Consider the following 26,530-nt stretch of genomic DNA (forward strand, 5'->3'; position numbering starts at 1 on the left):
CTAATCTAGGCTATATTTTAACGTCTGAAACACTTGTTGAATTAATTGATTTTTAAATACTCCAACTTTTATTGTAATCGTCGTAAATAATTAAAAAACATTTAATAAATATTCATTTACACTCGCTCTTCTTGCCCGGAAAATAACATATATGTGCTGGTGCTTCCACTTTGGAAATATTATTCGGTTTTAGGCACCTATATACAATATATATATATCAGTGCTCTCGATAGTTGTAGTATTCAGCAGATCCATTTAGGGTCAACGTTACTTTCCTCTGGACAATGAAGCTCAACTGGAGCGCGTACTCCCCGGTTTCTATAGGAAATCGAACACGGAACTTTTCGATATCAAATTCGAGGTCGGTACACTTAATTAAATGATTTTTCTACAATATAAAGTGAGTTGGTTTTTTGTTTTCTGCTACTAAAAAGCATTTACCTTAAACGGGCAAGTGTAGTTCGTCATTGGGATGTAAGGTTTCAGATACTCGTATCCGAGGCTCACGATCACATTGTTTCTTTTTGATAGAAAATCGCACAGATTAAACGATATATTGTAAAGAAAAGGACGCCATCCGTTGGCTCGTTTAAAAAGCTCCAAACGCATCTAATGAAAGACACAAAGATATTAACTTTGGGGGGAAATCCAAGATCCAAAGTTTTACTAACATGAACATTATTGACCGTTCGCAACTGCCTGAATTGGATACTTATCGAGTTCCTGTACCGATTGATAGCCTTGATTTTGCACAGTAGTATTTCGCCATAGGATCTATCGTAGTTGGTACAGTGGAGACTCTTGAACTTGGCCTCCAACTGCAGGGGAGTCAGGAGCACCAGGACAAAGAACAGAACTGCTGCTAACATGCCTTCTAGATGACGAATGGAGAACTGAGCTGGCTTAAAAATCGTGGCGCGATTATATCATATTGTAGTCGCCGGATTATATCAGATTGTCGTCGGATTCACTTAAATGAACCTTATAATCAAACCGTTAAATTGTTCGCTGAGTTAAGCATTAAAATGCTACTCGAAAGAGGTAACATTTAATAAAGAGTGAACCCATTTTCTTAAATTCTATTAGATACAAAATGAGTAATCATACATTTACATGCTTACAGCTAAAAAGAAGTTGTAGTAGAATTACCTTATCGCCAAGTTAAATTCATTCATATTTGGGCAGTTATAATGAATATTCAATGAAGTGAAACGCAATTTTTAATCACCCACAATTCAGCTAAATTAAATAGTTAAAATCGAAAATGTATTATTTATATGTATTAGTTGAGCCAGACAAAAATAACTATAAATGGCAAGAACGTTGTTAATTATTAACCGATTTAAATGGTATACTAAAAATACGGGATATTTTTAATTATTTACTTTATGCTAACATTTAAAAACGGGAAGGACTTGCAGGATTTGAAATAGTCATATTTTATTTCAACCCCATGTTCAATGCCAAAATAGACACAAATTATAATTGAAACCTTAGGAATTTGTGAAGCGAGTGTAATCGCTTATTATAATAATTATCTTTTAACGAGGATTTGGTCTGATTGGGCAATTTTCGGGTAACTAAATTGCTAATGACCTAATAGTTGGAAAATGTTCGACTACAACATTTCAACAAGTTAAAGTACATTTACACCATGTAGTTGACCCATTTACAGAACGGTTTCTAACTTTTATCGCCACTACGTCGCTTTCATTTTAAGCTAGAGTAATATCGAAATTCTTCGCTGTAATATTTCTATCAATAACCCAAATATTTGCCTAATATTAATAACGCTCTAAAATATATATTTATAATCACAAATATATTAAATAAACCTCACGGACTGTGGCCTGTGTTGCAGCTGCGTCCGTGTCCATGTGGCATAGTTGCGCTTCAGGTTTGATTAAAAATTCCAGCGCCAACTTGACTGCCCACCGGAAGGTGTGCGAAGGCTTTCCAGGCACGTGCAAATGCCTCATCTACCCCGCCACGGATTCCTTTTGGTCGTGCCTCCCGGACTTTGTTATTGTTTTGGTTCCGCTGGCTCTTTTTGGGGTAGGACCAAGTGGAGCCGACAACGAACCTCTCCGTTTTAGGTGGGCGATGGTCGGCGGCAGGGGTTAATCTATTGCGCAGGTCTCTAACGGTCGGGAACAACCCCTAATATATTGGTTGTGCAATAGAAGTGTGTAGGTGCCAAGCCAACAACTTTGGTGGACCAACCCACACAGCTCTTTGGCATTCCGCCGAAATTAGGCTAATGTCGTTTGTTAATGTCTTATTTATCGGATAGACATAGGAGTATTTCAAACTTGCATTATTGTAACGCATTGCTCAACCGATTGTAGTTTGTAGATTTCTTTCAACATAAGCTGCTGCTTGTTGGCCCAAGTATTTGGCTAAAGACACACACACCTTGCCACCCACATGCTCGGTAGTTTGGAGGAAGACCTATCCCCCGGTGCCACCCCTACTGAATCCATCATCTCACCGACCCTCTCGCTCGCTCTTGCTTAGGCTTTAAGCTGCTGGCAGCCGACGAATCCGGGCCCAAATGCAATAACTCGGCCCGAACAGCAGGACTCGTGTCCTGTCGGCCAGCCGAATGTCCTTGCCTTCCGCTGCCAGTTGCCAGTTGCCAGCTTTCAGCATTCAGCCGCCAGCCTTGCGCTTTCTGTTTTCAGTTTTCAGTTTACAGACCTTGGCCAAGCGTGTCGGACGTGGCTTTCTCTTGGCCCTGCGCGAACATCCAGATACGTTACGTGCCGTTCTACGTACATCGCCATGCTTACGTGAGGATGTCGCATCCAGTAGTTGGCCGTGCATTGGCATTAAGTGTCCAAAAGACTGGTTGATCTGGCAATAAGGTTTACACAAACATGATTTAATCGGGAGAGTTCGCTCGCTGAATCTTCCAATTTGGCTCAATTTGTTTATGTAATTTGTTTACACTTCACTCAAGCCCCTTCTGCTCTGTTCTGTTTGTTGTTTGCTTTCCGTTCTGGTTGTTGTTCCTTTCGATGTTGTGTGGTCAATTTAAATTGGTGTACTTAAGATCTCTGGACCATATAAATGTATATGTATATGTATATTACCCATATGTGTTTTATGTGTACTTAATGTTTATTTATGTAGTGATTTATTGGTTGATTGCTGTTGTTAATTGGTGTTTTAGTGCAAACATACCTATTTGTATGGCATATATTTTTTAAGGAAAATTAAGATAAGACATATTTCTGATATACCACCGGCTAAATATGAATCAAACGGATCACAAAATTCTCGGACCTTGCTTAGGGACACGAGACTAGAGCTTATCTTAGTCTAGTTTTTTTTTAGCTGGCAGCTGTCACTTGATAACCCGGATAAATATATACACTTTTTTTTCGAATTGGCCAAGCACACTAGCGACTTAGGCAACTTGTTTGGGGTTGAACTTTGGTTCAAGGTTCAGCTCGTCAGCAGGGAAAAATTAAAATAACAAGTGTAAAAATTACGTCTAAGTAAGGTTACATACAGTACATAAATATTTAACAATTTGCATAGTTGGTTCGGTTGTCCAGGAAATTTGTGAAATTTCAGTGCCGCTTGTTTTGAGATTTCTGTTGACACACGACTCGAGATGCACAGAAGGAGATGTCGAGATAGGCGGCCTACATTATCAGCATCACGGAGTGACATTATCAACCCCGAACTAAGCCTAAAATCTACTTCTCCCACTAATTTATGGCTGAGAAAAATATAATACAACTTACGAATCTAACGACAAAATTGTAGGAAATAATCCGCTGCGGTCGCTTCATTCAGTCAACTCTCGTATCCTCAAGCGATCAGACGCTCCAGGCGGACCAAAAACGATATCCGGACACATTAGTACATATACTATATATAGTATATAGTGGTAACAGTGATCAGTGATCAGTTCAGTGAACAGTTAACTCATAATTGCAACTTCGAGCCATGGCGGGCTACAGATCGCTGCCCTTGGCTCCGGTGGCAGCAACGGCGGCGGTGCAGCCGACGATGGGAGGAGTGCCGCCCACGATGGCCGCCTATGCTCACCACCAATCGATGACGGCTATGTCGAACAACGGTATTATCTATCAGTCGGCGGTGCACGCCTCCATTCACAGCCTCAATACGGTCCAGAGCCAGCACCGATCCTCAACCACCACCCATCATCACATTCTAGCCACGGCAACAGCAACGGCGACTGCAACAGCGGCGGCAGCAGCTGCAACAGCAACCGCTGCAGCGGCGGCAGCAGCAGCAGTGGTGGCCCTGCCGACGGCAGCAGCAACAGCCGCAGCACCGCAGCAGCACGCCGCCTACGGACAGCAGCAGCCGCAGCAGCACCTCCAGTCGCAGCACCAGCAGCAGCAACATCTCGGCCAGCACCACACGCAGCAACATTCGCAGCAACACGCGCAGCAGCAGCAGCAACTGATGACCCATCAGCAGCACTCTGTGGCGCAGCAGCAACACCACCACCTGCAGCAGCAGCAGCATCTTCAGCAGCAGCAGCAGCAGCACCACCACCACCATCACCACCACCACCACCAGCAGTTGTCGCTGCATCAGAACCACCTGTACTTCAGCGGTGCCAGTTTGGGTCACCACCATCACCACCGCCAGATCTTCAGTCATCTGCAGAGTGCTCTTATGCCTCTGAGTGTTAGTAAGTATGACGCCTTAAGACCCTTCAAAAGGGGCGTGGCAGGTTGAGTACTATTGCGAGCGATCGAAGAATAAGGTTGGAATATTAGTGGCTATTGAAGTTGGTAAAGAGGAATTAAAACAGAAACTGCATCGTGTTATGCGATTTTCTTAATTCATCAAAGGATCCTTTTCAAGTTTCAAAGGCATTAAATAACTGTAACAATAAATATGCTGTTCTGTACAAATCTTCTTTACCAACTTGCAAAAACCTAGAATTTGATGTGTTATTGGTGTCGCATGATCTGTCCTTTATAGAGTGTTTTTACCTATCGATGTTGTGCTTATTTAACATATTCATACCTAAGTAAATCTTTGTGTGTGTTTCTATATAGCATATGAATATGCCCAAATAACGATAGCATTCTTATCTTAAATGTTGTTTTCCCGTATTCTTCTATATATTGTAGCATACCAATTTTCTAAAAACGATTTGAATAACTCTAACTTATAATATTGCTACATTATTATTCTACTATTCTGATTTCGGATTTTTCAGTCCTAACTATTTATGTCCATATATTTGAAGGCATTTAAAATCTGACCCAACTTGACTTTAAACAACGTTTTCGCCGCGATTTCGATTTTCACTTAAGTTACACACCCCTTTTGGAAAACACACACTTGGGGGAACCGAGAACATGGATTTTAGCATTTTCTGAACATTTCATTAAATTTTATGTCATATCTTCCTGGGCAATAATTCGCACGCCATTCCAGAGACGCGTGCACGGGTGGCTCGCGCATATGTTGACAGTCGTTTATTGTTTGCAAAGGACACCCAGCACACACACACACACTGAAGCACACAAGGATGTGTCTGCATGCATGTGTGTACGCCGTAACCAGTTACAGTTACAGTTACGGTTACCTATAACGAGGCTCGCACGCCTAAAACCTAAACTACAGACAATTGAAACAAAGGGCCGCCAAAAGGAGGCCCAAAGGAAAGGCTTTCACCTTTCGTTTCTGCCCCACTCCTTGCCTCTAGCTGCAAGTGTGTATGTTTTTATTGTGCGTGTGTGAGTGTGTGGGGAACAATGCAAAATATGCCCAACATTCGGCGTCTTTTTTCCATTCATTGCGATGGGCCCTCAGCTTTTGTCCTGGCTTAGTTTTTTGTCACCTCACCTGTCCCTTTTCCTTGTCTTTTGTTGCACATTGTGAAATATGTCAGCAATTGTTGCAACTTTCGTTGTTTTCCTTATGGTTTCTGTTATTGTTGTCGCCGTGTGGCCATTGTCACATTAGATTTTGTTGCTGCCCGGCGGCCGCTTAACTTTATTATTTTAACTTAATGGCGTTTTAAGTGTTTTTTATGAGATGGCAAAACAATGGCACCGTCGACGACGCAAGTGTGGGTGTGGCGGCACTCGTTTGCAAGTAAACATTTCACACACCAACGCACACGCACACATAGACATTCCGTTTATGAGTAGCTTCATTATGCGCTTCATTTTTTGTAGCACACTTTTTGGGGTTGTGAAAAACCAACAAGTGCGCTGCTTTATGCTCGTGTAGGTGGTTGGGGTCATTGTTGTTCCCAGTCAATTGGATTGTTTTTGTGACACCCAGGAGTTCGTTGTCTTCCCAGCGAACTTAAAATCTTTAAAATCACATGTCTCATTTGGCCAAATAACTCATTTAACGCTTTTCCGGCTTCGGAAATCATGCTGTAAATGATTTGCATTCTGAAACTAGCTATTTGTTATATTTGTTCCTTACACAGTTGAGATTAGTGAACGATTTTCCTAAAAATATGACATTTCAGCGCTTTAATGATTTGAGAAAACCAAAGTTCAGGCATCTAATATACATGCATATGGCCAGGGGAGTGTGAAAAAGTCGTAAAAAAGTCGAAGAGCAGAAAGAGCTGGTGGAGCAAAGTCGCAAGTTGACAAAATTTTTAATAAGCCACTTCGCTGTCCGCCTTTTGCATGCCAAAAAAAAAGGCCACCAAAGAAATCCAGAAGTTGGCAGCTGTCAGGAAGCACACACACATATGCATGTGGGGAGGACACTTGCGCTGGTGCTGGTGCGTGTGTGTGTGTGTGTGCCGGCCATCCCGGGGCGCAATAAAAAATTCAAAACTCTCGCTCACATTCGGATTTGGTCAGAAGATCACGTACTCAATAAATATTACTCAAGCTTCGAATGCTCGCACACAGTTGGCTACACTTGTTATCCTTTCGGCCAGGACCTAATGTCCTGCCTTTATAGGTTTCCCTTTAATTTCGCTGCCAGCTGGTGGGCGTTTGGGCCTTTGCTCATTTTTTCCATTTGATGTGCGCCTATTAATTTCGAGTTTGTTCCTTTTCAGCGGCGGCAATTCAATTAGTTGTCCTTCGTACAGGTCCTCTTCTGATCCGTCACGTAATATATTTGCTCATATTACTAAAAGCCACATAAATCGTGCCAAGGGCTTTGGATGAGCGCTTCTATTGCCCATTTAGCTCCAAGAGTTTGAAGCAGACTCCAAAGGACTTTAAATTGCAGCCGCTGTATGTGTGTGTGTGTGTGTGTGTGTATGTGCATTGTGCATGCGAGTCCTGTTTTTAGCCTGATCGATGGCCAAATGTTGACAAAACGCAGCCAGGTGGGGCACTCCACTCCTTTTTGGGGCATGTTTACAAGTGTCCTTCGCCGGGTCGGAAAAGTCGAAAAGTGTTTGCCAACGCCGAAATTCCAAGCAATTAAATCACTTTGATGCTAATTTGGATTAATATGTTGTTGCTGCTTCCGGTCTTGTGCCTATCCAATGGCAATTTGTTGCCTTTTCCAGGTAGCTGCCCCTCCTCGGCGTGCCTTCGATTAGAGGCCAAATAGATTTATTGAACAATGCATTCAACGTTGTTGCATGATGCTACCCAGCCTGGCCACCTCGAATCCCCGTTTCGTCCTGCGTTATTTATTTGGCTTATCGGTCGAAAGGGTTTCGCCTCCGGGCGGCAGGATGCGTTACCGAAAATTGTGCTACATTCGATCGTTTGTTTTTGGTTAGACAAACAGTTTTTGCCACATTCCCCACCGCCCCCATTTCCACCACTCGCTGTCTCTATTTGGCTTACAAACCATATTAATTTTGTTAGATAAATATTAGTTTTTAGCTCAACCAGCAGTGGGGGATGGTGGACTGTGTGTCGATTTTATGTATTTTTAATGAACCATTGCCATCACCAGAGGCAATGTGTTTTTGGGGCCCGGTTGGGCGGTGCCAATTTCATGGCACTTTAAATGTTAAATTTACAATTTATGTAAAAACAAAACAGCAAAAATAGCCATATAGAAATAACACTTTTTTGTTATCCACCGGCCAGAGAAACGTATGTGTATCATGATAAATGCCTGGCATTAAAATAAATTACACCTTTCTGTTGGCTCTGCACCTCTCCCCCCCTTAAAATGTATCTAGAAAAAATATGTTTAATATACTCACAGAAAGCAGAAAATTGGGGTAACTTATACAAACGTTGCATGCAAGCCGAAAAAGAGTCGGAAAAAAATGGGGAATGAATCCGGAAAAAATATGTGATATGAAGAGCCCCAATATTAATATAATTTGCAGGCGGCTTAACTGAGTGCCACCCCTTTATCCCTTTGCCCTCCTGTCAGCAAATCCAAGCCTTTTAGTTTACCTTTCCCGAAGTGCATTAAATTTATTCTTTCGCGGTTTCCAACGAGGCGTTTAAGCCAACAAGGGAAAAACAACTCCTTGAAAACAAACTGGCTTAAGGCATGAGGCAACTACGAAGATATAGTTCAAGCTGAATATAATATTAAATAAGATCTAACAGTAGATCTATATCCTCTTTGAATTCACATCTACTATACTATACTATCCATACAAAGAGCACTAAATCCTTCGACTATTGGGGACAGGGAAAAGTAATGAAATCCGCACGTAATTGCATTGCCCGTAGACACAAAAGACGTTGACGATTTGAGTTTGAGTTTGAGTTAGAACCCTTCGCTCCACTACTTTTTCATTCCTCGTAGAAACACCCTTTGTAACTTGTAAATAATTTATAACATTTTTGCAAACTTTTGTTTGGCTTTGGCTTTGTTTTTCACATTTTCTGTTTAGATTTCATTCATTAATAGGACTTTTATGACTTTCAGACCTGCCCGTGTGGCCCCCATTTGTTGCATTTTTATGTTAATCGCTGTTGTGTTCAGTTCTCTGTTTCGTTTCCTATGGCCTCTGCGAAATATTCCTCATTTGAGGTGAAATTGCATTTTGCTGCTGCTTTTGGGCTAATTATTGTTGGCCCCGTCGCGCCTGACATGCATATTTGCTGTTATGTGTCTTTTAATTGCTGTTCTTGGGCGAAATATGCAAAACTGGATGAGAAATGTTTCCTTGTAATGGCACAACGGCTCCGAGGAAAATGCAAAGCGAGTGACTTAGTCGCTGCCGTTTGCCAAAATGTGATTTTTATCAACCGCAACGTGTGGAGCAGCAGAGTGTGTTTGTTTTGGGTTTGCTATCGCCATAAATCATCCGCACATCTGTCATTTGTGCGGACTTCGTTGGCTGAAATACTTCATAAGTTTTGTATCTTCTAAGCGGTGACGTTTGTCTTGGCATTCTCAACTAAGCTATGATGCTCAGAATAATCGTAAATTTTTTAAAAATATCATATATATATATATATATATATATATATATATAGGTACTAAAGTTGAAGCGTAGAGATACTCTTTACTGATGGTGATGGTGGGGTTATGAAAAGCGAATGCTTTTGAGATTGCACACTAACGCCACCTAGCGGCGATTAATTTAACTGCTTAAGCAACTTTTTACTAGTTTTTGGGTATTGATAAACAAAATCAGGTCTAATTTCCACATTTCAACATGGTGATAGGAGTTATCATGTTAATATGATATCACTGAATGCTAGTGATTCTGAGCCAGAATGTATGTATCTTTAGAGGATACAGGATTGGATCGCATCATTCAGTTAGATAGTCTTGAAATAACATTATATATGTAGCTTTTACCCCACACGTAACGCGTATTATTATACTACAATGTATCATATTTATACCCCAAACTATGAGTAATAAACATCTTTTAGCTACTCGTTCTGGATTTACTGATCCGCCGCTGCCTGGTTTACACATAAACAAATATTTGTGCTCATTATCGTGAAAAACTTTTACTTCGCCTCACTCCTTGGCCATTTGTTTCAACCATGACGTCTGTTCTGGCCTTCTCTTCCACACACTCGACTATCTTCGACTATCTCTATTTGTTATTGGTCTTTGTTTTCGCCGGGGACGTCATCATGCGTTATCTACAAAATCCCTCCACAGCGATATTTATTTCCCCACTTCTGGGGCGATAAAGAATTGCGTAGACAAGACCTCTACCATGGACTCCCATTCGGCAGTTGGTGTGTAGCTATTTCCGAGACACTTTAATGGGTTTTAATTGTGGCTAGAGTGTGTGACTGAACAAAAGTAATTTCACACTCGTTGACTTTTCGGCGACGTCGGTGGCCACGAAAGTGCAAAACAATTTTTTCTTTTGTATGTTTTATGGGGCCCAAAACAAACTGCAACTGCAACTGACCCGACCCAAACCGACCACCATACCGACCACCACAGACATGCCATCCTACCTGGTATTTTTTGGTGAGATATTTATTAGCCACAATTTGGCAGGCAGTTCAAATTGGCAGCTCTCGCGATTCACTCACTCATTCCACCTGGTCAGAAGGGGGGGAGGGGGAGGGGGTTTCATAAAACGCATATTTATTATTTATATCAACTCTTTTGTGCTATTTGCCATGTCAATTCCAGGGACATGGCCCATGGCCCATGGACATCCGCCCATTTATCCATTCACCTTCCCCAGAGCTTCTGCTTAAATTCCTCGGCCAAATTATGAGAAAATCTTGTGTACCAAAGCGCATTTGTCACAATTAAGCGGCGGTTAAAACTGCGAGGGGGTGGGGTTGGGTTACCTGTAGTCTCCGTTAAAGTCGTAATAATGCAAAAACCGCCGAAAAGAAGGAAAAAATGAAAATGGGGGAAACTTCTGCCACGTTGACGTTGCCATCGACATTGGCGACATGGGACCGAGGTCCTCTCACCTGCGGTTCACCTTCTTTTTTGGCAGCCCCGGCTGCTGGGCCATCATTTCTTTTTTTTTTTTTGTTTTTTGGCCCAGCTCCTTTTGCTTTTTGTGGCAGTCTATTATGATGGCGGGCAACGTCAGTTTTTGAAGCGCTTCGCCATGAAATATGCAGAGAGCAGTTAAAAAACTTTTTATTTGTATTAATCAAACAGAGTTATTTCTTCCGCCCCTCCACCGAACAGCCCGCACTTTTGACAACAATGGCAGCAACTGCATTATAAATAGGTGCAAGAAGCGTCTGGTGAGGGGGACAAGGTGCCGTGATTGTTTCGACATTTTTGACAATTATCGCTCGCGCATTTTTCAATGACTTCTGCTCGCTGGGATGGGCTGAGCCCAAGGCAGCGATGACAAATTAGTTTGGCCATAAAACTGGAGAGTGCGATCAAAGCAAACAGTTTGTCGCCAGTCCAACCCACTGAATTGTCCCCCCCCCTTTGGGTTACCGTCTGCTTTTCGAGAGCGTGTGTCCTCTGCCAAAACGTGCGCCATATAAAAATCGCATAAACAACTTCAACTGCCACTACAACAACGCCCTGAAAAAGTAACTACATCAACGTCATCATTCGGAACAAAATGGAACGACGGGGGGAGCCAGGGACGAAATCCTTGGTTCGTCAGGGATGCGTGCGTGATTTTAAAGGATTTTCTGCAAAGGCATTCGAAGTTTATGCAATACTAGTTGATTGGACTGTTAGTCGATATGAAAGTAGAGAGCAACAGCAGATTTTGAGTTATGCGAGTGCCTTCGTCACTATGCAAAACTGCCGTCCACTGTGGTGTTTCACTAAAGATTCGTTACTTAAGCTAGACTTTGGTAATGGAAGTTCTCTCTGCTGAGTTTTTACAAGATAAATCAGCTTCTAATGGTGTTATGTTCTTAATTAATTATCTTAAAATGAAAATACATTATAAGCACAATGCAATTTAATAGAAAACTAAAGAATTATGATCATAGGCAACCGATTCGGTTGAAACTAGACTTGATTTCTTTCGATCACAATATGACCGTCACAACCCGGGTCGTGTGTGCTCACCTCTTCAGAGGGGGCAGGGTCACAACAACCCCACGCACCCCAAAGTGCCGCCCCCTCTCAGCTCCCCCTCCCCCCCCCACCCCTCCGTCGTCTGGCATTTGCAATTTGGCAACACATTTCGGTTACGCGGCCTTTGCTGGCGAAATGGCAAACTGGCAAGTGAAGTCGCTCCGCTCCGAGCACTTTATATAAATTGTGGACAAATACTTTTTATGGCTCTTCGAGTGCAACCTATTGGCTCTTTGATATACGACAAGTGTGGGAAGGGGGACGGGCATGGGAATGGGGCAGAGGAGCAGGATGTCGCGTAGATGTCCGCTTTTATTACACATTTTGCTAAATTACAGTTTGGCCGCAAAGTTTATTTACCCTCGCGAGTTGCGTGGCATTTTAATAAACCGAAAGTTGGTTCGATTTATAGTACGTTGCAAGCTCCATTAAGTGTGGGTAATTATTCAATGACTCAAAGCCGAAACTGAAAACTTTGCCACGCATTCTGCACGGCTAATGCTGAAGATTGGATTTGATAAATGGAGAAGTGCAGAAACTCGTTTATTAATGTTGACATTATAGGATTTCTTTCCCCTTTTTCTTTTTCTTATTTCCTTTTTGGTACGTGAATATGTGAGTGTGCCTTAACTATAAATCATCGCTCTAAACTGATTTCCATTTTTGTCGCATTTATGAATGTCCGACAGTTGCACCTGTTGGGTGTCGGGTGAGGAAAAGTGGGAAAAGTGGGCCGGGCTGGGCGGGGATGGGCGGGGATGGGTTACCGTTGGTTTTTCCGGAGTGGGCCGAAAACTGCTGCCAGAGATATGCGAAATTGATTTCCCGACTTGCGCTTTCGGTGCACTTAACATCTATTTTTCTTTCTCTCTGCCCCTCCTTTTCCAGATGGCGAACCCATCAAGCTGCCCGACAATTTGGAGAGCCTGCCAAGAGCCGACAGTTTTCCATCACAGCGTCATCGTTGGAATACAAATGAGGTCAGTTTTAGTTGTAAGTTAGTATTTCTGTTTGCTTTTTCCGCCACTGTTTGTGTTTGTGTTTCTATTTGCATTTGATTGCACATAAAATTGTCGAAACGGGGAAGTCAAGTGAAAGCCAAAAGGAAGTCGACGACTTCCACGCCGGTGGCCGTGGGTTCGTGGGTCCTGACCAGTTGACAGGCGGATGAGCCTGCCAGTCCTCCACCAGGACACTTTGACAGCCTTCGACGACGGCTCCTCCGACTTGCCCCCGTTTCCATGGGCCTCACACACTTGCGAACTCATATATGCAGATTAACGAGATGGCGATGGCCTGGTGGTCAGTCCATTAGAAAGAAGGAGCTCGCGACGTTTTTATTGCGCCACAAACTATAATGCAAACACCAGTAAAACTAGAACTTTAGATCTGTGCTCGGGGAGCCGCTTTTAAAAACCTGGCCACGCGTCGCCCAAAAGTTCGCTGCTCCTCCCTTTTTTTATTTTTTTATTGTATCCCGCGGATTCCGTTCGGTTTGCAATAAAAGTTTTCGCTCGCGGGAAATGAGAACACAAAAACAGGGAAAATTCTTCGCAATGAGCTTGGCTTGTTGTTTTACTTGTGAATTAAGCGCAACCGCAAATATTCATTTGGACAGTTGTAAAGTTCGGGCTCGTGGGGTTTTTTTTTTTTAGCTGGAATGGGGGTTTCACGGTAAGCGGATTTTTACACTTACAAAAGCTACAAAGTTGACTAAATGAAGAGTAACTTTTACTCGTGTAATCATGTGTTTTAATCATATGAATTAATCAAAATTAAGCTCTAACTAAACAAGCAATTGCTTAAACATTTAAATTAAAATAGTATTGCTTAAGTAGACAATTAAGACAGAACGCATTACATTTCAAACTTAATGAATTTAATTCCCGCGCCGTAAGAGCATCTCATAGTTGATTAAAATACAGTTTACCTACCGAAAGGCAAAAGAACTCGGGGTCCAGCGTCAGGACTCGTGGACTGAACTACCTACAGGACTTGCCGCGTTTCCTCCTTCCTGCATTGGGATGCAAAAATTACAAAATGTGCCCGTGTACGGGGCATAAATAAAATTACGCACGCTTATTTTAGTCTGCTTACAGCGAAAAAGGGAGGCAGATGGGGCAGTGGAGTAAGTGAGGGTCAGTGGAAAAGCGGCAGGATGACCCCACTCGAACCAGCGACTGTCGCTTTAACCACATGGTTTTAATTTGGCATTTAAGCAGTAGCCGGGGGGCCAGAACTCTCGACCCGGCTCATAAAGCAACTGCAAAATAATAGCAACAACAGGAGCAGAAACAGCCGACCGTGTGTGGTTGCAAAAAGGCGCAGCTTAAAAATCAAAAAGTTAAATTGATAATGAGTCGCAATTTTATGTGCGCTTTTTGCGCCCCATTCGTTTTCTGGGTGACCCGAAGTGGTCCTTCTGCGTTTGGTCACCAAAAAAGACCACTTGACTGCAAATGATTAAGTGGCATGCCTTAAATTAGTTACTCGCAGTTGTTTCTAGCATGGCAAGTTTGGACTAGGAAATCTTTTGAATATTTGAATATTTCCATTGATTTCATTTCAGTAGTTTTTCGGTATAGTTTATGAGTTCAAACCGCCATCGTTGCTCTTAAACCTTTCAATTTTCCATATGATGGATGCATCGTTTGCTCATTTCGCCGGAGAAAGTGTTGAAACAACATTTGACTAGGGCCACGCCCATTGCCAAAAATGGCGGGCTTTGCGCTGAGGTGGGCATAAATTCTTAATGCCTCGCCCTTCGCAGTATGTGCCTGGAATTCATCATAAGGATGAAGGAAGGAGTTTGGAGTAGGTCGCTCGAGCCATGCATAAGTAAGCAACAGCCATCCATCCATATATCCATCTATTTTTCCATATGTCCTTTTATATCCTCCATATGCTCTTCAGCGGCGAAAGAGCCCAGTCAGGGGCAATTTTGGCCAAAATGCAAACGTTTGCCACTTGACAAACACGCGCCTGTGATTTGCTCAGCCTCCTCCTTCGATCCCGATATACAATTTTTATGACACTCGCAAATGCTGCGATATCTTGCTCGAATCCAGAGGCACATGGCGAATCTTTGGCTGCACACAGCTGAGGATGTTGTGGATGCTGGGAATGGATGGATGGCCACTTTGCATTATTCATGCAACGTCAAGGAAGCAAACAAATTGATAACTTTATCGGCAAAACATGCAATGAAATGTCTAAATTCGTTGAATTCCCTCTGAACTTTCGCTGACTGTTGTGTGATTTGCATTTGAATCGTTTGCAAGACTGTCTAAATCTTGAGCTCGTGCGTTTTTAAGATTTTATATTCCCCGGGTGACAGGGCATTTCAAGTATGCACACAAATTGCACTCGGGATGCGTCTGTGCTGGCACTTGGCCTCCTGGCCACCAAGCTGGTTAAGTGTCAACTGTCGGCGACACCTGTAAATTGTGGTTAACACACGACCACCATCACCTCTACCACCATCTCTTTTTTTCGGTGGCAGTGTCCGCTTTGCGGTCAAATGAAATTTCTAAAATGTTTTCCTTTGTTTTATGGCGCAGAAATCCCTCCGCTCCAGCTTTTGTCGGAGGAAATGCCGCGAGTTCCGTGACTGGGCAGCGGATCCGTTTGCCCATTAAGTCCGGAAATTGTTAGCACGTTAGTTAAGGTCAGTTAGCCAAGTTAGCGGGTGAATTGGGGGACCTGGAGAAGTGGTTGGAGTTTGGGAAATAACTTTGCCACTGTCGCAGCGAAACTAGAAACGCTGTGAAGGCCGCTTGCTATATCACTGAATTCTTTCGCTAAGACGTTTTTCATATGCAAATATAGAAATATATTGTACAGACTTTGTTTATATATTCCAGGAAATCGCTGCGATTCTTATCAGCTTTGATAAGCATGGCGAGTGGCAGTCCAAAGAGGTTCGGACCAGGTGAGTAATGAAACTTAAACAGATGTTCTACTATAGATTAAGCTATCTAATTAACTATGAGCAAAGGATTTTTCTTACCTATGTGAATAACTTTGATTATCTCGACTATTGTAGGCCCAAAAGCGGATCGCTCTTGCTCTACTCAAGGAAGAAGGTGCGCTACAGACGCGATGGTTACTGCTGGAAGAAACGCAAGGATGGCAAGACAACGCGCGAGGATCACATGAAACTGAAAGTACAAGGCACTGAGGTGAGTCGAAAGGAACATGGTCTAGAGCCCTTTCGTAGCTGCACAATTAGGCAATTAGCCGGAATCGTTTTCCAGCTATTGCCGTCATTTGTCAAGGGTTGAAAAAAAAAAACGTGGCTTCGATTTCGCGGACTTCCTTGGAGTTGCCTGGTTATTTTTTCAGCTATTTCATGCTTGACCGTGGTGGGGTTCCTTTGGGTGAGTTATGATTTCCCGCCGGAAGTTGACAGAAACTTACGGTGTCCTCCTTGGAGCAGTTCGTCCGCGGCAAGTGTTTGCTTAAGGATGTGTGTGCATCGCCGCCGTTGCCTGCTAATGAAATAAGTCCTGCCAAGGGTTAAGCTTATTTATAATGTCTGTCTGTCGGAGTATCCATCCCCCCCTGCCCTCCCCCCACCCCCCGCGCATAGCCAAGCCATTACAGAAACATAAAAACATTTGGCAATTTCACGCCAATTTTTTGCACAGTTCCTTTGGGCGTTTGTTTTTATTTTAATTTTTATTTTAATACATTCGCAAGTAAACGTGGCCGGCGAAGATTTATGCAGTTGGCAGTGCCGGCGGGGTGCCGTCTTCTTACATGATAACTGGGCCCAAACGAGGCAGATAGTACAAAGGAAATGCCATGGCGGAGCACAAGAAGTCAGCGGCATATCGCGGCCAACGAGAGCCAACAAATTTATCAGCGGGTAGAAGAAGTTCTCAGAAAAAAAAACTATGATAGAAAAAGGGGGAAAAAAAAATCTCGGAGGAACAAGAAAAATGCGCAACGAAATGTTTTATAAGTCAGGGAAACTCAAACCCTTTTCCTCGGCTCTTCCGTTTCGATTCGTTGGCTTTCGTTGGTTTGAGTTTGAGTCCTGATTTTTGGCACTTACCAAGTCCAAGTGGCGCCCCCTAGCGTGGGCGGTTGGTAATTTAATTTGAGCTCCACTTGCTCGTCGTTTTTATGTTTTCCAATTAAATGGATTTCTTCTCCGCGGGGTGAAACGAGCTGCGTGTGGAGCCGAGTAGTAACTCCTCAAGTTTTTAGTCCTTTTTTATGCTCTTGTTTGTGTTGCCGGATTGATAAATTGAATTTCCTTCGATTTCTGCCCCCTCTTTTCCACAGTGCATCTATGGTTGTTATGTACACTCGGCCATATTGCCCACATTTCATCGCAGATGTTACTGGCTGTTGCAGGTAGGTTTGCTACCCCCCTTTTGGCCTGACATATTTAAATCCTGGGCGCACATTGCTCATCTTTTCCGTGTAGAATCCGGACATTGTTTTGGTGCACTACCTCAATGTCCCATATCCGGATGATAACAAAATGGCCGTGATTGCGCCAAGTATCACACTTTGGGGCGACAAAAAGGAGTGGACCAAGGAGGAGCTGGTCAGCCAGCTCAAGCCCATGCGTAAGTATAGATTTCAAGAATATGCTATTCAATTCAAAACGAAACATTAAAAAACGAGCAAAAACAATTAGCTAAATAAGCAAAAACTTTCCTTTAAGATGAGAATTAAAGCTAACTTACATGATTGATTTTTAGTATCCACAATTAATTCTGATGATGACTCCGACTCGGGTAACGATATAGAAATATCAGTAAGTAACGAAGAGATTGAAACTCATCCGTAGAGCCAACTGAATTGCATTTTCTCGTGTAGACGGCGGAGACGGTGGAGTCCATAGTTTGCCAACTGATGGAGAAGCAGAGGTTGTCGCGTCAGGCTGCCTTGGTCAAGCAGCTGGACTGCGGGTGCGGAGATGGAGGATGCGTGGACGGAAAGACCTGTACGCATCCCGTGATGCGACGATCGGCCGCCATGCTGAAGTCCTCGGTGCAGGAGAAACGGCTGGGCGAGCCCTTCAACGGCAACACGCCCAATGTGGTGGTGGCCAGCAAGCTCTACTCCCGATGGGCGGAGCGGCCAAGGCAGCACGTGGATAATCACGGCCAGTTCCACAACGTGACGCAGCAGTTGCCGCAGGAGTCAGCCATTAAGTTTCAGATCATTCCGCCGCAGCAACAGCAGCAGCAGGATGGGAACTACCAGCAGCAGCAGTATCGGGGTGGAAGTCAAATGCTCGCTGCGAGGAGTAATCTGGTGATGCAGCAGCAGCAGCAACACCAGCAGCAGCAGCAATATCACCAGCAACAGCAACAGCAACAGCAACAGCAGCAGCAGCACCAACAACAGCAGCAGCATTTGAGTCTACAGCGATTTGTTGCCAGTCAAGGCCAGAATTCGGTGCATCTCAATCAGCAGCACAGGCTGCAAATAGCCAATACAACGATCACAGCCACAGCCAGTGATCCTGCGACGACTTTAGCAGCAGCAGCAGCAGTAGCAGCAGCTTCAGGTGCAACACCAGTCGCCTTGAATATAATGGACACCGAACTAATTGAAAACCAAAACCACATGACCGCAAACAAAATCACAAACTCCGGCAGCAGCAATAGCAGTAGCAGCAATGCCAGCAAGCAATTAGCAGGCCAAACAAACAACAAATTAAATGTCGTAAATAATAACGACCCCGGCAACAATAACTTTATGTACAATCAACAGCAGCAACTTAATGCTTCCAGCAACAGCAACAACAGCAGCCAGCAGCAGCAGCAACAGCAGCAGCAACATTATTATAAATTGCAACAGACAACAGCAACCCCAACTAGTGGTCAGCCGCCTCCTCTGGCGCAAGTTCAACCCCATTCCTTGGCCCAACCACCCGTGGAGGCCATGTGCATGTCACCCGAGCATCGCAGCAGCAGCCAGCCCACACCTGCAACGTCTTCCGCTGGTAGCATCCCCTCCTCCGTATCCGTATCCATATCCGTGTCCACATCCACACCCACACCCGCTCCCACGTCCATATCCACGCCCACATCGGGCACTTCGTCCACTTCGAGTTCCTTACAATCGATTATCGATGGCAATCAGCAGCAACAAATTACAACGACGTCGACGGCAGCAACTTGTGATAATTTAATGAGCGCCAATGCGCTCTCTGAGGTGAGTGCAACCGCAAAATCGACTGCAATCATTGTATTTATGTTGATTAAATTCAAACTTATTCGGCAGCAGGATAGCCACACAGTCAACAATCAGGCCACAGAAGCCCCCAACAGGAGTCAGCTGCAATCGCAGTCGCAATCGCTATCCCTGAACCAAAATGGTTGTGCAACTTACAGTGCTTCCAGTGATAACAGCAGCCAAATTAGTGACGAAAGCAGCAGCTTTGGCGGTAACAATCAAAACAGCAGCAACAGCAGCACCAGCGAGGAGGAGCCCCAGGTGGAAGCGTTGAGCTTCTTCAACGAGACCCTGGATCTGTCCCAAGAGGATATCCAGCGCACTCTGATAGCAAATATGCCGTATAATACGACAGCAGCGGGAGCCACAGCACCCAGTACAACGATAACAACTGGCAACACCAAACTCGAATTAAGCCAACAGGAGACGAAGGAGAAACCTGCGATGGGAACAGAAACAGCAACCGAGATTGAGGATGATGAAACGGACGATGTGTTTGCCAATCTGGATGCCTTCGATATGCTCGTGGAGTTTCCCGAACTGGACTTGGATGACAAGCAGGCCCTGAATAACACGGCTTTGGAGCAGAGCTCCTTTTTGGGAGAGTCCGCGCCATCGCAGCCACGCAAGGTGCACAATATATGCGACTTCAGTCCCGAATGGTCGTACACGGAGGGAGGCGTTAAGGTTCTGGTTGCCGGACCTTGGACGAGCTCGAATGGCGGTGCGTATACGGTGCTATTCGATGCGCAACCAGTACCCACGCAACTGGTCCAGGAAGGAGTACTCCGCTGCTATTGTCCAGCCCACGAGGCCGGATTTGTGACTCTGCAGGTGGCTTGTGGCGGATTCCTTGTTTCCAACTCCGTGATGTTTGAATACAAGCTCTCCCTGCTGGCGGATGCTCCATTCGATGCCACCAGCTCCAACGATTGCCTGTACAAGTTTACGCTGCTAAATCGCCTGTCCACCATCGACGAGAAACTGCAGGTGAAGACGGAGCATGAGCTCACAGTAAGTATGATTCTTTTGGTGGCGTATTCGTGTGCTACAGTAAGATCTTTTGAACTTATAGACCGACAACACTGCGCTCTACCTAGAGCCAAACTTCGAAGAGAAGCTGGTTGCATATTGCCACAAGCTGATCAAGCACGCCTGGAGCATGCCCAGCACAGCCGCCTCGTGGACGGTGGGATTACGTGGCATGACTCTGCTCCACTTGGCCGCTGCCTTGGGCTATGCCAAGCTGGTGGGCGCCATGCTGAATTGGCGATCGGAAAATCCACATATCATTCTTGAAACCGAACTGGACGCCCTCAGCCAGGATGTCTACGGTTTCACTCCGCTCGCCTGGGCCTGTGTACGTGGCCATGTGGAGTGCTCGCTGCTACTCTACAAGTGGAACCACAATGCGCTGAAGATCAAAACGCAGGCACAGCAAACTCCCCTGGATTTGGCCAGCATGCGGGGTCACAAAGTCCTGCTGGCGCAGATGTATCGCCTGGAGAAGGAGCGATGCCGTAAGCCGCAACTGCGCGGCGGCTTGGCCAATCTTTCCATGAACATGGGCGTGGAAGCGGAGGCGGAGGAACAGCACCAGAGTTTCAGCGCTTTTGACTTGGAACTCCAGCGAAAGCATGATGGAGTTTTCCTAAGACCTGTTGCGGTGCATAGGTAGGGAGTCACTTATTGTTGATTTTGTTAATAATTTGTTAAACACTTGTTATTTTCACGCAGCAATCAGAGTCCACCCAATGGCAGCAGTCGTTACTCCAAACGTTCGTCCATAGATAGTGGCATTAACATGGATATACGCAGCAAGTCTGGAAAACCGCTGGCCAGGCTCCATAGGTAAGCTTGAAACTGAGCCGCTCAGGACTTTAACTAACTTTATTCCTTATCTTTCAGCAACTTTGAAAGCCATGACAGCTATGCTCTGGGCGTCGATTCGCCGCTGGACTCGCTGACTGGAACCAACTGTCTGCTGTCACCGCTGCGCAAAATGGACTTTGCCCTTTGTAAGTTTGGGGATCACACTCTGCATGCTCCCAACTACTAGTCATAGACTATATTTATATGGAATGAACCAAATGCTCAAATTTTCTCGGTAAATTCAAACTAGGCGAGGTATCTACGGGCGAATCGAGTCCCGTGCACGACAAAGATTGCGACGACAATTCAACAAGCGCGACCGACGTGACCATTGGCAATGATTTGGTCCTGCCCGATGCCGTTGTAGGTCAGTGATGGCAGACTGATGGAGCCCTGCTCCACTCTCAATTCAATCTCAAAGTGTCAACCCGTAACAAACTCACCCGTTATCTGTACTGTAGCTAAAAACATACTAACCATGTGGGGATGGCTCTCGATGTTGTTGATGTTGTGTTGCTATTGCTGTTTGTTGTTATATGTAATCACGTATTTGGGGGGAAGCTCGTTTAATCAATGTAAATGTTCGTTATTAATATTGGTTGCTGGTTGTGCGCCCTAAATGGGCGCTTTTATCGATGTCTACATTTAACCGATTACTATTAATTTTAAACTAACAAACACTCGCCGCCTAATTAACCACGAATTGATCGTTGTAAATATAAATCCGAGGTGTATGTAAATAGCTAGCTAATCACCCTAAACACAAAAATCAATGCTTGTCGGTGTATAATACAAATAATAATTAGCCGTGTTCAGCGACTTTGATTATCGTGATCAATTTGGAGAGTCATAGACGTAGCTTTGTCAATTTAAGCTCCATTAGATCATTTGGCTAATTGAGCTTAAAATAACAGAGAAAATATTCAATACTGTATATGTGTACATGAAAGTGTCCAGCTCAATTATGTAGTCTCGTTTGCCATGTATTTGTATAAGCAATTTGTTTGGAAATAGTTTTTTAATCATTTTGGCGTTCTTTCAGGGGACTCCGATGCCAAAGTTCTGACATTAGCTGAACACATAATAGCAGCCATGCCAGAACGAATCAAGGTGAGCTACTATGAACTGCCTAACTGAAAATTACTCTAATGTGATTTATTCCCTTAGAACGAAGCCGATGAAATGATGGTGCTGGGCAGTCCCTTGACAGAACCCCTCACTTCAGAATCTTCAGCGCTGACGGACAGCTTTATGGACCCACTGCTGGATTCGCTGCCCAACACACATTTCGACAGCGACTTCAGCTTCGACTTCCATGACCATAGCTATCGCTATCACGACGTCAGCACGCCGTGCTCCAGTTTGAGTCCCGCCAGCTCGGGACCGCTGCAGTCCCCGGCCAGTTACTCTATTTTGGGAACCGATCCCTCAGTCAGTTCACCCAGTCCCCCGCCATCCACCAAACAGTTGACGGAGTTCCTGCACGCCTCCAGCATCTCGTCGTATCCCTTTGAGGCGGATTTCTCCAAGCTAACCCTAACAGACACGGAACAGCGAGAGCTTTACGAGGCAGCCAAGTGCATCCAGAAGGCGTATCGCTCGTACAAGGGTCGACAGAAGCTCGAAGAACAGAACAAGGAACGGAGCGCTGCCACTGTCATCCAAAACTACTATAGGCGGTACAAGCAGTACGCCTACTACAGGCAAATGACAAATGCTGCCCTGGTGATTCAACATGGCTATCGCTCCTACAGACGAAACAAGCGATTCAAGAAGAGCGGCTTGTGCTTGAGCAGCTCCAGCGATCATGGAAGTGTGAGCAGCAATTCTCAGTGCCTGTCCAGCTTCTACGATCACTACAAACAGGATCAGCAGCAGCTTCACGAGTTGGGCTCCCAACCGAGCACGCCTAAGGAAACCAGCCCTTCGGGTCCCTTAAAGTGAGTTGGAATACTTAATAGTTTTAAATAGTATGCATTTATTAAATATAAACAAATTTCACAGGCGAACCTACTCCCAGTCCACGCAAAATCAAGCTGCCCGGAAAATTCAACAGTTTATGAGACAATCACGCATCAAGTAAGTACAAGTAATTGATCCGACTAATTAGGATTAACTTAACCACTAAGCTAACTCATGGGTGATGTTATTGCACGCAAGCATTTGGGATGGCAATTTGGCGATTGTGGTAAGGCCGTGTGTATGGTTATGGTTTCTTTATAGCTTTGAGTTCTTTTACTTATTTTTATACATTTATGAATATTATTTTTGAATCTTCTTTATTTTTGATTTTAATACATTTTTTAACTCAACAGACTACAGAAAGAGCGAGCCGAAAAAGAGAAGCTGGTGCACCAACGCAGGGCGGAATACCTTCAAAACTTGCAGTTTCAAGGGCAGCAGGAAATGTTGGTCTACCACGAAAATAAGTGAGTCAATTAATATTATTTAATGATTCCAAACTAATATGCCACCTTTTTGTAGCATTTCTGCGCCAAGCAGTGGCAATACCAATGCGAGCAACAACAACAATCTACACCAAATACAATCCAATCAGTGAGGGTCAACTGAGTGAATTTTAAACATAGGAACAAGCTGCACGGTTCCATAAGAATTTATGAATAGCTTTAACAACCGAGTGAAACTTTCTACTTTCGTATTTGCTCCGATTAGGAAAAACAATCCCAAGCACCTCTGTAGTGAAACTTTGTTTCAAACTCTCTTTTACACTGACAACAAACGTTCTAAATTAGTAGCAAATACCTGCACTTTAATTAATTTGCCTAACGAATTTTAAGAATCACACATTGTTTTCGAAGTGATTGTAGCTTAGGCTAGAAGTCTTTTAAGGTATTACTTAAACCTAAACTTAACTGAAGATCGGACTCCAGGGAGAAGATGATAACGCAATTTTTCCATTTGTCAACTCGAAAGAACTTATTACTGAAGCCTTTAAAAACTTTTTAACTCCAATTGTAGTAAAAAAAAAGTAGCCTGCTATATATACATATTATATACATACAATTTAAACCAATATTACGCATGTGTATGCATCTATATAGTTACATTTGTATATAGATATTGCCTAACTAACTAAATTCTAGTCTATTTTAACGTACTACCAAGCTCTGCGATGCGACTAAGCTTGTCTCTAAAGCAAAAGCAAAATACAAAAAAGAACGAAAATCTATAACATTAATCCTCGATACTAACTAGATGCTAACTGCTCTTTAGGTTTAATCATAAGACTCCACTGAAAGTCCAAAGTTGTTGTTGATTTCTAAAATCAAATTCGTGTGGAGAGCGCAGCAGATAACGATTTATCATATTTCAAAGAAACTAAACCCTATTCTAATTTCTAATACGCAAGTACTTAATTCAATAATGTGTACTAAGTCTTAACTTATCTGACTAAACAGACTAAGCCTAGCTAATAATAGTATAAATCACAGGAATGGTTAATGTGTTACGTGGGCACATATCCAAATGAAAGTGCAGTCAGCCAGAGAAGTGATGATAGTTATTGGATACATGGAATTTCCGACTTTTTGCTGCTGCAAACCCATTAAACCGATTGATCGCGCCAGTCAATCTTAACTGCTTGAATGAATACACAGCCAAAACACAAAAAGAAGCAAGAGAGAAAAGTTTTTAAACTAAATGTAACAATAAATGAATTTTTGTAAATTATTTTTGTCCGTCCACATTGTTAGCTTTCATAACATACCAACAAGAACATATATACTTACAAATATACATTATATATAATAGAGAAAGAGCCGATACTGATTCGAAAACTCAAGAAACAATTTTTAAAGGATCGTTCTAGTTCAAGTTAATAAACATTGGCGATAGAAAAGTATGTATATAAACCAGATCCAAAACTATGTCCTGCACGTAGAAATGGACACACTTACCTCTAGCAGTCCCAAACCAGATAAAATAGAAACCAAAAAAAAAAAAACCAAACTCACAAAAACCCAAGTGCAAATAAAGCAACTTCAAGTGCGAGTGGAAAATCTGCGTATTGCGATGTGCAAGTGGGCTGTAAGTTAACTTTTACTCGACGAATGTTTGTCACAACCAGATGCGCAGCTGTTGAGTATGGATGCGATTTAGATCTATCACATTGTTAACTATTAAACTACGAACTATTATACTTAATTCGCACTATTATTACTCTACGAATACGAAACTTTGATTGCATTTTGCTCTAACTTAACTATGTATAAATCTGATCAACTGATTCGAAATGAAGACTAAATACGATTTCACTACTCAACTGACTTAAGAATTGCAATCAATTTTGTTAACTGTTTAGGCAGGGTGTTAGACATGTACCAGCTGAATACTAAATCCAATTAATTGCAATATTTGCACATACTACACACACTGGACACGCTCTGGCTCACAAAAAGAACACACACAGATACACAATTTATAAACCTCAAAGTAGCAACCTGAGTGTGTTTTAATGGATGGAAGTCTTTTTAGATAGAGGGAGGCCAAAAGGCAAAGAAAACTTAAGTACCTTAAGCCAATTGGCACTAAAACTAAACTTAAATCTAACAAACAATTATAAATACCTACAACAGACTATGTATCTTAATATATCGAAGTGGGTGTCTGCGCGAACGTAGGGCATTTCCCCCAAGCTAGTTTGGTTTGTACTTTTTTCCCTTCAACTGAACTAAATCTAATGCAACACCAAAATTGTTGATATCTAACGAAACTATACAATAGGAAAACTATTCTAGCTAATGTAATTGGATATTCGGTACTCACATATCTGTTAGATAATTTATACCTATCTTCGTCCTAATAGAACTTTTAAGTGCGGCGCATGTACGAAACCAGCATTCTTCTTCAACTTCAACTAGATAACACTAACCTACCATCCAACTTTGTCCCAAGAAATCCAAAATCAGCTACTTAAACTGTTTGTTTCCGACTTTCAGCTTAGTAGAGCAGCAAATAGGAACGGATATGAAACTGTTAACTAAACTTTTAAGCGAAATATACTTAGAGTGTAACCTTTTTAAATATTATACCTTACTTGTATGGGATACTTAGTGTAAAATCCCAAATAAGAAGACTTTACTCGTTGAGTTTTTGTAAGAAACTGATTTTATTTGGAAATATCTTCGGTTTAAATAGGTGACATGAGAATCGCATCTTAAAGTAAATGGCCTACGCAGAGGCCTAAGTAAATAGTCCCCGCCTTATCGAGGTCCCACGCTCGGGCACATCTGCCTATCTTGAGCGGCGAGGACCTTATCTGTGGTCTCCCACTAAGGGACTATTTTAGGAGGCGGGGAACGATCTCAAGTGACTGACTCATGTAGTGTGCACTTAAATTACATGTTTTTGAGCAATGCACCCAAGTCGCCTTAGATAACAAAATCCTAAATATAATTTATCGCTCTCGATTCATTTACATAAGATATGAACGGAGCCCAAAATTGTAAGTCTTTAAATATATTCGTGTTCATGTGTGAACATTCTGCCAAAGGGCCAGCAAGCTGAGATGTGCATTAGTATATTAGTTGCA

The 26,530-nt window shown here is 43.2% G+C and overlaps 2 protein-coding genes across 8 annotated transcripts in view, besides 1 other annotated feature; one reads left to right on the forward strand and one right to left on the reverse strand.

Annotated features, from left to right (window-relative positions):
• Window positions 1-25,997, forward strand: part of Camta (Calmodulin-binding transcription activator) — a 34,031-nt gene extending 8,034 nt beyond the window's left edge. Inside the window, exons 1-18 of one of the 7 annotated variants that reach the window (NM_136647.5) lie at window positions 3,806-4,678; window positions 12,793-12,884; window positions 15,768-15,835; window positions 15,950-16,085; window positions 17,197-17,268; window positions 17,342-17,486; window positions 17,622-17,677; window positions 17,740-19,086; window positions 19,156-20,121; window positions 20,183-20,781; window positions 20,845-20,958; window positions 21,016-21,125; window positions 21,230-21,346; window positions 22,022-22,089; window positions 22,147-22,919; window positions 22,984-23,058; window positions 23,295-23,408; window positions 23,464-24,011. In NM_136647.5, coding sequence (NP_610491.4) covers window positions 3,961-4,678; window positions 12,793-12,884; window positions 15,768-15,835; window positions 15,950-16,085; window positions 17,197-17,268; window positions 17,342-17,486; window positions 17,622-17,677; window positions 17,740-19,086; window positions 19,156-20,121; window positions 20,183-20,781; window positions 20,845-20,958; window positions 21,016-21,125; window positions 21,230-21,346; window positions 22,022-22,089; window positions 22,147-22,919; window positions 22,984-23,058; window positions 23,295-23,408; window positions 23,464-23,539 — 5,646 coding nt within the window. In that variant the 5' untranslated portion in view covers window positions 3,806-3,960 and the 3' untranslated portion in view covers window positions 23,540-24,011. Of the gene's footprint in view, window positions 1-3,805; window positions 4,679-10,148; window positions 10,354-12,792; window positions 12,885-15,767; window positions 15,836-15,949; window positions 16,086-17,196; window positions 17,269-17,341; window positions 17,487-17,621; window positions 17,678-17,739; window positions 19,087-19,155; window positions 20,122-20,182; window positions 20,782-20,844; window positions 20,959-21,015; window positions 21,126-21,229; window positions 21,347-22,021; window positions 22,090-22,146; window positions 22,920-22,983; window positions 23,059-23,139; window positions 23,168-23,294; window positions 23,409-23,463 lie in introns of those variants that run through there. The other 6 variants (NM_001299320.1, NM_001144152.2, NM_001299321.1 and 3 more) reach the window with 6 other exon arrangements.
• On the reverse strand, window positions 218-869 carry CG33757 (uncharacterized protein; the record flags this gene model as incomplete). The annotated part of the gene is made up of 3 exons (NM_001032227.1): window positions 218-388; window positions 442-609; window positions 672-869. 3 exons carry the CDS (start codon window positions 867-869, stop codon window positions 218-220), a joined length of 537 nt encoding a protein of 178 aa, NP_001027398.1.
• Window positions 25,998-26,052: 55 nt separating the features above from the next.
• Window positions 26,053-26,530: part of a mobile genetic element that runs on past the window's edge.

This window comes from Drosophila melanogaster, chromosome 2R (assembly GCF_000001215.4).
Source record: "Drosophila melanogaster chromosome 2R".
NCBI classification, from domain to species: Eukaryota; Metazoa; Arthropoda; class Insecta; order Diptera; family Drosophilidae; genus Drosophila; species Drosophila melanogaster.